Source organism: Apis laboriosa, unplaced genomic scaffold (assembly GCF_014066325.1).
Source record: "Apis laboriosa isolate Shangri-la unplaced genomic scaffold, ASM1406632v1 scaffold10_cov145, whole genome shotgun sequence".
Classification (NCBI taxonomy): Eukaryota; Metazoa; Arthropoda; class Insecta; order Hymenoptera; family Apidae; genus Apis; species Apis laboriosa.
In genome coordinates, this window is record NW_025220804.1 from 895026 (window position 1) to 907999 (window position 12974).

General features: G+C 31.4%; 1 protein-coding gene across 1 annotated transcript; it reads left to right on the forward strand.

The window, feature by feature from the left end:
- Positions 1-662: 662 nt before the first annotated feature.
- Positions 663-12333, forward strand: LOC122710931 (A disintegrin and metalloproteinase with thrombospondin motifs 3-like). Its single transcript, XM_043929199.1, has 15 exons — positions 663-2865; positions 3486-3755; positions 3878-4002; positions 4082-4174; positions 4310-4545; positions 5426-5578; positions 5652-5765; positions 5918-6050; positions 6124-6293; positions 6384-6687; positions 9879-10011; positions 10555-10820; positions 10968-11233; positions 11396-11651; positions 11978-12333. The coding sequence occupies exons 1-15, from the start codon at positions 2352-2354 to the stop codon at positions 12281-12283; spliced, it is 3339 nt and encodes a 1112-aa protein (XP_043785134.1). The 5' UTR covers positions 663-2351; the 3' UTR covers positions 12284-12333.
- Positions 12334-12974: the final 641 nt, after the last annotated feature.

Below are 12974 nucleotides of genomic sequence, written 5' to 3' on the forward strand. Positions count from 1 at the left end.
ATTCAGAATTAAATTTTTCGAAATTCTTTGAAATTCTTCGAAATATTTTAACTTTTTATCTTATTTTGAAGTTGATGAAGAAAAAAATGAAATCGAAATAATTCGAAAATCAAATTTTCGAAGGGGAAAAAATAAAATATAAAAGCAAATCAAGAAGACAGATCAAATGATTATATTATATTGATATCACTTGTTATTATCACATGATAACAAGATTTAAGTTTGTACCAATATCAAAAATAAAAATTTGGTTCAGATTTCAATTTTCAAGTCAATAGAAATCTTTAGAAAAAAAAAAAAAAAAAAGTAGAAAAATGCAGTGACGCGAATAAATAAATTATCTCTTCTCTATCTCCATCAGAAGAAAAAAATGGCCGGAACAGATTTAATTCCTTTTGATTAGATCCATTGCGTATTCTGGTGAATACAGTTCAAAGGAAACGAGGAATTCTGGTGGGGCGACTCGAGTACGAAATCCTCTTGGCCCTTGTTAAACCTCGCTTCTTGGGGTCGAACAATGCATTTCGTCGGCATCCTCCGTTTCTCCGGTGATTGCACATAAAGCTGCCATTATTAGAACTTCAGTGGGCGGGAGAAGTTTGCTGCTTTTTCCAGCCACGCGTTTTCGCGCTTACTCTTACGCACAATTTGCTCGCGCGCGTTTCGTTCCTATTCACTCCATGTGGCCGCCAGTTGCACCACGACTCTCGTTCCTTCGTGTTCGCACCGCCGCGTTCAACGTCGATCGAGGCAAAATATAACACTAAAATCATTCCATTTCATGTCAATTTTACCACGTGAACAAAAGACAACGCGCGCCGTTTCCAGACGAAGAAATTTTCAAATCGAATGTGAGCTTGAATTTTCTCGTGTTCAGAGCTGTGCAATCGCATCATAATTCTTCGTGTTCGCGCCACTGTATCGAGACATGTGATATAAGAACTATCCATTTTATTCCATTATTCCATGTGAACAGAGACCATACGCGCCGTTTCGACAGACAAATTTGTAAATCGAGTGCGAATTTTCATGTGTTTACAAACCTGTGTAATCGGTATTAGCATAACTCTCCTTCCTTCGTGTTTATATACGTCGTACATGTATCGAGACAAAATATAACAGAACTATTTCATTTTACTTTTACACTTACGAAGAGAACGACGTGTGCCGTTTAGATAAATTGTATGCAATGTAAGCTTGAGTTTTCGCGTGTTCCGTGTAATTGCTGTTAATGCGCGATGTCATTGTTACCACGTGGTGCACTATTTCGAAAGGAAAAAAATCACAAGTTAGATTCGAATTTTCACGCGAAGAAGCAATTGTCGCGATATAAAATTTTTTTCTTACTATTCACGTTCTCAATATATTTTCATTCTAAACCATTTTTGACGACTACCATTAATGCATATCGTTTCGAGGCGGAAAAATTGTAATTCGTAAAATGTAAATTGGAATTTTCAGTGTGAGAAATCTTCGAGATGATTGCCACATCGCGAATCTTGTTTTTTAACGTTCACATCAGAAGTTAAACGAACTACTTTTCGTTCTCTTATTTAAATTTTTACTACACCAGAGATGATATAGACGATTTCGAAAATTTTGGAATCGAAAAGTTGAATTTTCGTGTGTGACAAAAACCTTGAGGAAAGGCGTACGATTGTCGTGATCGCTATTATCGCTCGTTCTACTTTCGACCACACTCGCGATCCAGTTTCTGATTTGCAGTGAATCGTTAATTGTCGCCACGAGTTTTTCGCAATACGCAAAATTCAAGCTTGCTAGAGTTACCTCGAAGAATTATTCTCTCTCGTATTGTAAAAAATTGTGTAAAATGATATTTTCGTGTCATTCTGTTAAATTTGTGTTCATTTATTTGCGATAATTCAAACGGGAATCGTATCCACCATTGCGAAACTTCTCTGAAGTTTATAAAATAGTGCAGCATTGCTCTCTACTAATTACAACAGTTTAAACGCAAGAATCGTAGAATTCAATTCTTTCTTAAACTTGTATCAAGCGATCTACTCGTGAATATCGATTAATTATCAAAGTGATCAAAGTGATACCAATGATTCACAATAGTTCTATCTACTCAAACTTAGCTGAAAAAGAAAAGAGAAATGTCCAGAAAAATGTCCAGTTGCAAGAAGATCAACATAACCTCAACGTCCGCTTTTCACCGCGATGGAAAGCAGTGCACATGAATCGAAGAGACAAAATGAGAATATTGTTGACTTCTTCGATCCCCTTGTCACGACATAACTATATCCGCAATATAGAGAGTAGAAACATGCTCCTCGGATTTCAAGCGACCGGAAAATTCGATTGAATTCTCGCCGAAAGGAAACGTCATGACGCAATCGAAACTTCCGAGTTTTCTGCTCACCATGTGGCTGCTACTCGGTACGATAGCGACGAAATCGAGAATGGGGGAATTTTTGCATAATTTGCAGGAGTACGAGATCGTTCATCCTCGAGTGATCTCGAACGAGAACGGGAGAGGAAGAAGATCGACTCGAGAAAGTTTGGAACCGATGTTCCTCGAAATCAGCAACTGGACATTGAGGACCGTGGTCAACGATCGTTTCCTCTTCTCAAATTTTACCGTGGATTGGGTAAAACATGGGAAAAGAAGGTTAGAGGATCACGAAAAGGCGAGGTGCGATCTACGACGGGGAAGTTTGGAAGATGATGAGAATTCCTTCGTCGTGGTCACTATCTGCGAGGAGGAAGTGTACGCGATGATGCTGATCGGTCAGAAATCGTTCTTCGTGCAACCATTGACGAACGGTGAACACGTTATGTTTCAGTCGAAGCAAGCTACGTGGTGGTCGACGAGAGAAAATGTGGGTGATGATGTTGCAGGTATCGAGAGATAATAACGATTGTATTATTTATCATCAGAAGTAGATTTAAATACGATAACTTCTTGTAGTGTGTAACTTTCTGTTGCAAATGCACGAATATCCGAGTAGAGTATTTATTAATATAAATTAGATCGATTCGTGGATCAATTGGTTCGTTGATTGAGAAATAAGTCGATTGAAATTATTGATTGGAAATTTTTTATTCTTTTAATATATTTAGAAATAGATCGAAGATTTATGTATATTTAGTAAAAAAAAAGCGATGGAAAATTTATTATACTTAAAAGTAATCTTCTCTAAAATTGTGTTCAACACGGAAACGAATTCTAGTTTCATCAATTATTTACAAAATTGATTGCAATTGAATTACGTAATACATTCACGCGGATATAACTTTGTGAACCGTACAAGTCAAGTTGCATCGGAATTTATCGCATATACATGCAGGAAAATTCGAGACACAACTTTTAGTTTATAAATTAATTATTTATTCTTCGAATATCCATTCGGTACGCAGGTTTTAAAACGAAACAAAATTTTAATTATTAAATCACTTTTACTGAAGAATAAAATATAAATTCTTAAAATTATGAAATTATTTTATATTTTCAATTACAGAGAAATCGAAGAAAGAGAGAAAAGATAAAAAATCGAAGCGAAGAAGACGGGAATCATTGAAACACGATGTTCAGACATTTTACAATCTTTCCGGGGACATATTTGACATGGAATATCCAGAAGCTGAGAAACTAATTTTATACGATGAGAAAGACGAAATATCTGCAGAATATAACGATACGAGTGTGGAAGAATTATTGGTTGACGTAAATTCTGAGGAGATTGGACATTTTTCTGGGCCCAAATGGGCTCAAAGAAACAAAATATCGAGTAAGCTAAAAATTATTTTCGAAAAGTAATTTCTCACTTTTTCAATAAAAATTATTTTTATTGAAAAATTTTTATTGAAAAATTATTTCGATGGAAATATGAATCGATGGATATATTTCCAGGAAGAAAACAAGGCAGTAAAGAATCGCCGCCACGATGGTTGGAGCTTGGAATAGCTGCAGATTATTCTGTGATCGATTTTCACGGAATTCGAGTACAACAATATATCTTGGCTCTTTTGAACATCGTGAGTAATTTTATCGATTGATATTAACTTATAAAAGATAGTTCAGACATATTCGATTAGAGTTATATTTGAATTCCAGGTCAGCGCGATTTATATGGACCCATCTCTCGATTCGAATATGGTTCTAGTGATCGTGCGAATGATTTTATACGCGGAGAAAAGAGATGGAATGGTAAGTGATGGAAAATTTATTTTTAAGTCAATTTATTCGTAACCTAAGTTACGAAGGGAAATCTAACAATGTTAAAATAGAATATGAAAATTATGAAAGCGTAAACAGTGCAATAACTTATAAATTTTAATATAGGTTCGCCGTGGTGACGCCAGACGTTCTCTCGAAAACGTAAATAAATGGAATAGAAAAATGTTATCCTCGGCAGATGTAAATCATGATGTTGCAGTATGGCTGACACGCTTAGATATAGGAGGTCCTTCCGGGTACGCACCTGTGTCGGGGGTATGCGATCCTTCCAGATCATGCGCTTTGAATCGAGACGAGGGTTTGACTAGTGCTTTTATCATAGCGCATGAGGTGGCACACATGTAAGTATTGTATTGTATTATTATGCAATATTTTTCATAAAACCGTAATATTTCTTTTAATATTTCATGCGTTTTCATCTGCTTATCCGAACAACAAGACTCTTTCATATTAAAAGTGATTTCATATTAAAAGTTGATGCTGATTCCAGAAATAATTGCATCATTAATTAATTTAATTTAATTCAACTGAAATTTTATGAATAAATTTTATTGAAATTAAAATTACTATAATAATTTTCAGAGAATGAACAACGAATTATTAGAAATGAATATTTTAAAACGCTTTTACATTTGGCATGATTCGACTTGCGAAAATATCATCGTATGAAAAGAAAGAGTAATTTTTAATTTTTTAATTTTAAACTGTAGCTTTCAAAATAATAGCTTTTTCAAATCAGATTAGAGGTGGTTGGACGCAGAATATTGCCCTTTAAAATGCACTTTCATTCGACTGATGCAACCTCGAATTTCAAAATTATCATTGTTCAAAAAAAAGAGCAATTTGTAATTTTTTACTTTAAAAATTCAGGCAATTTTAAACCACTGTATCTTCGAAGATAATAGCAATACTGTAATTACACAATGATTACATCGATTGTTGTAATCTATTTTTGTCTCTTATTATTTATATTTCTATATATTTTACCATATTTTTGTTAGAAATTGATGCCTCTTTTTGGTCCAGCAACTTATATAAGCCTAATACTGTTATCAAAATGAATCATTTTCATAATATTTCCTTATCTCCTCTTTGCACAAACATTATTATGTTATTCTACAAGTATCTTCCTGTTTGTATCTTAAAGAATCACATATCTTTGTTTTCACTTTAGCATAATCGATTTTTTTTCCATTTTTAACATAAAAATGTTTATCATAGTCTAGGCTTGACTCACGACGGAGACGAGATGACCGGAAATGCTTGCAAGGAAGAGGGATCTCGAGGAAGCGTGATGGCGCCCATGGTCGCGGCCACATTCCATCACTTCTACTGGTCCGCCTGTTCCAAAAAGGAATTCCATCGAAGAGTGAGGTAAGTCGATGGTTATTTTACTCTGGAATATATCCTTTTTAGAATTATATACTCTTAAAATAGATATTTGCAGACGGTGGTCCTGTTTGCTGAACAAACCGAGACACGATAGCCTAGGCCAATTAAGAACAACTGTTCGGGAGACGTTCACCATGGACGAGCAATGTCGCATGGAATTTGGCGAAGGGTGAGTTTTCTTTGTCGCATATGTGCACGAATTATACATAAATAATATATATTTTATATCTTCAGTTTGATATTCAGAAATTTTTAAAATTTTTTTAATTTCACTTTGAAATTTCGTATCATTTGCACGAAATTGTATTTTTGAATGAAAAGTTACGAGCATTGCAAAACTTTTGACATCGAGGAACCATGCTCCCGTTTATGGTGTGGCAACAGCAATATTTCCGAATCTTGCAAGACCAAGAAGGGACCACCGTTGGAAGGCACGTTGTGTGGAACCTCGAAGGTAAATATTTAATGTCAATTATCGAACGATTACAAATGTTAAAAATAAGTTAGTTATCTGAATGCTGTTTCAGTGGTGCATAAAGGGTCGATGCGTATCGACAAATAGAAAAAATTTCGATTTTGGCGTGATACTGAATAAACCTAGAAACGGTGGCTGGAGCGGGTGGACCTCCTGGAGCAAGTGTTCGAGGACCTGTGGAGTAGGAGTACAATGTCGAACGCGAAAGTGCAACAAGCCTCTGTTAGCATTTCGAACGATTCTTTTTCATTTTTTTCTTTAAACCAAATAATTTTTATCTTTGATCTTTATCGATTTTCTTTTTCTTCAAAGGCCAGCCTACGGTGGAAAATACTGTTCGGGGCCCAGCGACGATTGCAGGGTATGCGATTTGCCAATGTGTCTAACCTCGATCGATCTCAGAGCTCAACAGTGCACCAAATTGGCCAATATTCTTTATCTCGAGAGATTCGATTCCACTAGCGACGTAACTTGGTTACCTCACGCCTCCAATCAGGAGAACTTGAGATGTCGATTGGTCTGCAGGAGTAAAGAGACAGACGAGATATTTTACACGAGGAAGCATTTGATCGATGGCACCCCATGCTCTTATGGATCGACAGATATATGTATACAGGTAAGATAAAGTATTTGAAGTTTTTTAATATCCTTTAATAGTTTTATTCTCTTTTACTTTTAAATTTTGTCATTTCTTTTTTTCTTTTTCATAGACAAAATTAGAAGATTTATTAAAAGTATTTTCTTCTATTTGAACTGCTTTGTAACTTTGGAGAAATGTGGCAGTGATTCTGGATTCGTTCTTCTATTTTCGTGCATCTGAATTAAATTTTCATCAGTGATCTTTTTAAATTGAGAAACGGAGAGAAGAATGGAAGAATAATTTTCTTCATTAAAAATTTTACATCTTGGATGGGTTGTAATCTTAATAAATTTTATATGTAATTTATTTTGCAACGAATTTCTAGAGGAAAGGGAAGTCTCCTCTTTAAAATAACTTTAAAAGTCGATGTACGATATCTTTTTTATTGTTCTATAAAATGTTGAATAAAAAATGAGTATTGTAAGTGAAAAAGAAATCGTATTCTAACTTTTCAGGACTCGTTTTAAAGAGAAGACTTCCCTTTAAAAGGTTATTATAAAATAAAATGTGTAGAAAATTTATTAAAGTTCGTAGAAACAATATAATTTGCGAAATTTTTAAGGAAAAAATTATTCTCCGTTCTGAATTTTGTTTTTCAATATAAAAGAGTTATCAAAAAAAAATTCAATTCAGGTATTTCAAAATAGAGGCTTTACTCTTTGAAATGAGCCCAGAATGATTACTTTATGATATTTCTTTCCAAAGTTACAACGTTTTAAAAAATTTGAATTTGAATTAACAATTTTTTAATTTAAAATTTAATCTTTTAATTTTGTATAACGAGTGCATTTGAATCCAGAATCGTAAATTGATTAAATATATGAATATACACTCGAAATTAATACTATTTTATTTGTTTTTGATAATATTAAAAAATGTTTTAAATAAAAATTGGATAATTTCAAGAATCTGATGTTCTTAATTCTTTGTTAGATATATAGAAAAGATATATAGATATATAAATGTCATAGATATATAGTTATAGTTATAAAATGTTATAGATATATAGAAATATAAATGTCAAATTATTTTTTTTAAATAGAATCATATATTTTTTAATTGATTGGTAAATGCAGCATGTTATTCTCTATAAGAAACTATTGTATCATTTGTAAATAAAAAATATTATTTTAGGAAAAATTTAATTATATCTAATTATCTTTTGAAATAAAACATTTTAGACATATATGGCTTAATACTTTTTTATAGAGAATATAATACTGTATCGATTAGTGAATTAAAAAATATATGATTCTATATAAAAAAACGAAGTTGATCTTCACAACTTTTTTATCCTTTCTCCTACGGAAAAATTAATAACATGATAATATACCTCTTTTGAAACCATTCAATTTTTATCCGAAACATTTTTTAATATTATTGAGAATAAATGAAATATTCAAGATAAAGTATGATGGAGGTAAGTATATAAAATATAAATACCTTTAGAATTAAGGAAACTGTTGAAAAAACGATTAAAAAACATAAAAAAATGGAAACTGTAGAAGGTAAGTATATAAGGTAAGTATATAAGGTAAGTAAAATGCATAAAATATATCAAATATCTATATAAAACTTATTTTAAAATTGTATTCTTCGAAGGGAAAGTCATAGGCGAGCCATAATTCCAAGAATTTGACGTCACTTCTAAGAACTGCCGAAATTCTAGGAATTTGACGTCATTTCCAAGAAAAATTTTTCGAGCGACCTCCTATCAACTTATGTTCTCCTGATACAAAATCGCAAAATTGGCCAAAAATTTTTTTCATTCGAGAATTTCGATAATTCTAGGAATTTGACGTCATTTCCAAGAACTGCCGAAATTCTAGGAATTTGACGTCACTTCCAAGAAAAATTTTTCGAGCGACCTCCTATCAACTTATGTTCTCCTGATACAAAATCGCAAAATTGGCCAAAAATTTTTTTCATTCGAGAATCTCGATAATTCCAGGAATTTGACGTCATTTCCAAGAACAGCCGAATTCTAGGAATTTGACGTCACTTCCAAGAACTGCCTAAATTCTTCAAATGTTTCGACTTTTCGAAAATTAATTCATGCTCGAAATTTTTCTTGAAATTTATTTTTCTTTTATACTTACCTTTTTTTATACTTACCTTTTTTTATACTTACCTTTCTTCATACTTACCTTTCTTCATACTTACCTTTTTTAAGTGTTATATTTGCAGAAATAAATCATTTTTTCATCATTTTACTTAATACTAATTATGAAATTTGATATATTTAGCTGTTTTATACTTACCTTTTATAAATTTATCCCATTAATTCGCAGAATTGTCAAGAAAATTGTAAAAAAGAAATTTGTTGAAGAAAAAATGAAAAGTAAAATACATAAAATATATTACAAAGTATAAAAATATAAAATATAGAAAAATATATAGAAAAATTAATTTTTACATGAAATATATTTACAATATGTACAAATTTTATTGAATAATACATATTTTATTGTTAATTGTTATCTAATAAATTAGGTAACAATAAAGACAATAAAGTTTGTCAAGTATCGGAACCATTATCATTTGTACTGTCACTATAAATATATAATTTTATTGCCAAATATAGATAAAAAGATAAAGAAAGAAAAAGGAATGAAAAATGGACAAAAATCGGATAAGAATTGACTGTTAGTACCATCTCTTAGAAGTTACAGATATTATCTTTAAAGATAAAGTAGAGTAAGAATTGATGCCCAATGCCATCTCTTATCAAAATTATTTATTTTCTAAAAACAACCGAAAGATAGCACTAACATTCAATTTTTATTCTACTTTACCTACTATTTTTGAAGAGGTTGTCTTCGATCCTTAACAGATGGCATTAATAGTTAATTCTTACGCTAACTCTATCTTTTTCCCCACTATTTCCTATCTTTCTTTATGTGTTTTATTTGCGGCACTCTGGAGATGGCGCTGATTTCAATATTTTTACCCTATCTCTGTCCTTCTCTGATTATCTATTATCTTTGTCTGTGCTTCAAGAAACATGAGCTAAAAAAGATTCCGATTAACATTATTTGATTAACATTGTTATTTTCTTTTCTTAATATACTGATCTAACATATATTATAATCCAAGATCTACACTAATAGAATAGTTCTATGATTAACTGCATTTATGATTATTTATTAAAAAATTTCTTTCTTTAGGGCGAGTGCCATGAAATGGGATGCGATCACGTTTTAGGATCGAAAAAAGTATTCGATCTATGCGGTGTATGCGATGGTGATAATTCGAGCTGCGAAAATATCATCACCAAGTTCCATCGGAAACTTCGACGAGGTCAGTCCAGTTAAAATTGAGTTCTTAGAAATGTCGATGAAATTTCCCTCGAGGATATTTAAGAGGATCGTTCGAATTAGTTTAAAAGTATAAGAATTACGAAGATGGAGTGATTAGTTGTTAACTTATATCGCACGAAAGAACGAAGTTTTACTTCGATTTTCTCCAAGTTCTATGACGTAGAAGAAGAGAGGGGAAGTAAAACAGCAAAAACTTTTAATTACTATCGAGAAACTATGCGATGAACGATGTGATTGGTAGTTGAAAAATTTAATTTATGGCATCTCTTTTTGAAATATTTGAATTATCAGAATTATCAGACCTGTAAAATTTAAAAATTCATTAATATTAGTAATATTTAAATTATTAACTCAATAAAATTAATATTTAATTTTGTAAAAAAACTTTAGAAAATATAAATATAAATATACTACGTTGAATCTAAATTTTTTAATTTTTAATTATATATTATTTTTTTAATAAAATAAAATACTTATAAATTTTAATTTAGAATATATTATTATATTTATTTAAATTTTCTAGAAGTAACACGCGTCGCTATAATACCACGAGAGGCGCACAATTTGTATATGAACATCACAATAGCTGCATCTCCACACTTCCACAGAGATAACTTGACAATCGTGATTGGTGATGGCAGGAGAAGACGAAACGTTCAGGAGAATTTAGCTTCTCGAAAGCGAGATATAACGATTGTTCAAGGTGCTGCCTTTCGAGTTCAGAAATGTGGTAATAACACATATTCCATAGAGGCGAATGGTACTACGTTTGAAGATGTCGTCATTTTGGTATGAAATTGTAAAATATAACTTAACAATTTTGTACATATTAAAATACAATAAAAAAAAAAAAAAGAATTTTGTCAAATTGCAACATACCATATTTTCAATTCTGCACCAATTCTTCATATTTTAAAAATGGTAAATTTTCTATAGCTTATAGTAGCAAAGAATACGATACAGCAAGGAATCTCGACTACGGTTTCCTTAAGATATTTCTTAAATCGCGATGAAAGGAGCGCTAAGGATAGATATATATGGCTATTCGGTGGTTGGAGCTTTTGTTCGGCCAGTTGCGGTGGTGGAACCCGTCAGAAAATGATAGTCTGCAAGGATGAGAAAACAGGGAGAATAGTGTCGCGAAGAAAATGCCCATTGACGACCAAACCGAGTCAAGAGATAGAGAAATGCAACGTCTTTAGGTATCTATTTTACTAAAAATCTAAAACTAACAATAATAACAAAAATCTGGAATTTGGTTTCATTTGGTTTGATAGTAATCTAATCTCTTAATTATTATTTTAATTAAAAGAAATAACATAATTTTTTAAAAAATAAAATGTAATTATTTTTTCAACTCACAGTTGTACCTTCAAATGGATACCAGGTCCATGGGAAGCATGTTCAACTACATGTGGAAAATTTGGTGTACAATTACGACAGCTCTATTGCATTCATTCGGGTTTCAATGGAACAGAAATGAATAGGAATAACGAAATAGAAGTGTATAGAACGATGGTACAATCATCCATATGTCAATCGAATTCTATGCCTACGAATACCAGAGAATGTAACAGGATTCCTTGCCCTGGACGTTGGATTTTTACAGATTGGTCTTCGGTAATTTTATCTTAACCTTCTGAAAATACATAAATTAAAAAAATAAATGATAATTTGTCATATGAACAATATATGATATGCAATATCATAGATATAATATTGTGGTACAGGGATCTTCATGTCCAACAAGTAAAAACGAATAATAGTTGTGAAGTTGGGTGATTATGAAGATGTGAAGTTTGTCCATTTTTCCTTAGTCCCTGTAACATCATAGATAATATTAATATCATAAAAGATAATATTTTAAATTATCTCGATATTGAAATAATATTTTAATTTTATTATAATTTCAGATTAATATATTCGTATTTTTTTTTCTTTTCCAGTGCTCGAAGAAAAATGGGAAAGGTATACAGTCGCGAATAGCCAGATGCATTCCTCCAGAGAACGAATCGTTTTACAATTGCGACGGTCCGACCGTAAAAACGGAAATCCGTTCTTGCACCGGTCACGTGACCAGAGCTATCGAATTTCCATCTCGTTGCCTCAGAGACAAGAATCGATTCTGCTCCATACCGAGTTTGAAACGATACTGCAACGTGGTTGCTTTTAGAAAAAGGTGTTGCCGTTCTTGCGAAAATTTCGATTCGTCGAATTCTTTCGATCGGGAACATCGCATGTTGCAAACTTGAATTAAATTTAAAATTTATTTTTAATAAAAATATTTATTGTTTGCGATGAATTTAAGATAGAATTTATTTTAAATTAAAATTTAAATTATTTCAACAATATTAGATATTGAGATGAAAGATTGTGGTAACAGACTAAGATTTATTTAAATTTCGAGTATACAATACACAGTGACATTATTTATTAGTGCGAATTAAAAATCTAACGAAATAAATCCAAATCAAGAAAAAAAAATCAGGATGATCAAACACTTTATAATAAATATCGAAGATAAAATGGTAATATGGAATTTTGCAGATAACTCGATTTGTTTCATTGCCAATTATATGTATACCATAATTTACTCGTTCGACGAATACTAAAAATTATACAATCCCATTCTTATATTCTTCAATCCATATTTATTAATAATTTATTGATATTTAAAATAATTTTTAATTTTTTAAATTTTTCTATATACATAATCAAAATTAAAATTTCAATAAAAATATATTATATTCAACTTAATCATAAAATATATATTATTTGAGTATTTTTATTTTTTTTAAATTAATAATATTTAATAATAATAAAGCTGCAATAACAAATTATACGCATATGATATTCCATATTATCATATTCTCTTCCAAATCATTAAACAAGCTTCTACAACTCGTTTTTTACGAGTAGTAGAGAAATCGGAAGATTCGATTC

What these genes read in the sequence shown, in the direction of transcription:
- LOC122710931 (XM_043929199.1), top strand. Translation starts at nt 2,352, where the DNA reads ATGACGCAATCGAAACTTCCGAGTTTTCTGCTCACCATGTGGCTGCTA. An exon ending in GAATTCCATCGAAGAGTGAG is followed by an intron (nt 5,579 to 5,651) that starts GTAAGTCGATGG and finishes AGATATTTGCAG; the next exon opens with ACGGTGGTCCTGTTTGCTGA. An exon ending in CGACAGATATATGTATACAG is followed by an intron (nt 6,688 to 9,878) that starts GTAAGATAAAGT and finishes TTCTTTCTTTAG; the next exon opens with GGCGAGTGCCATGAAATGGG.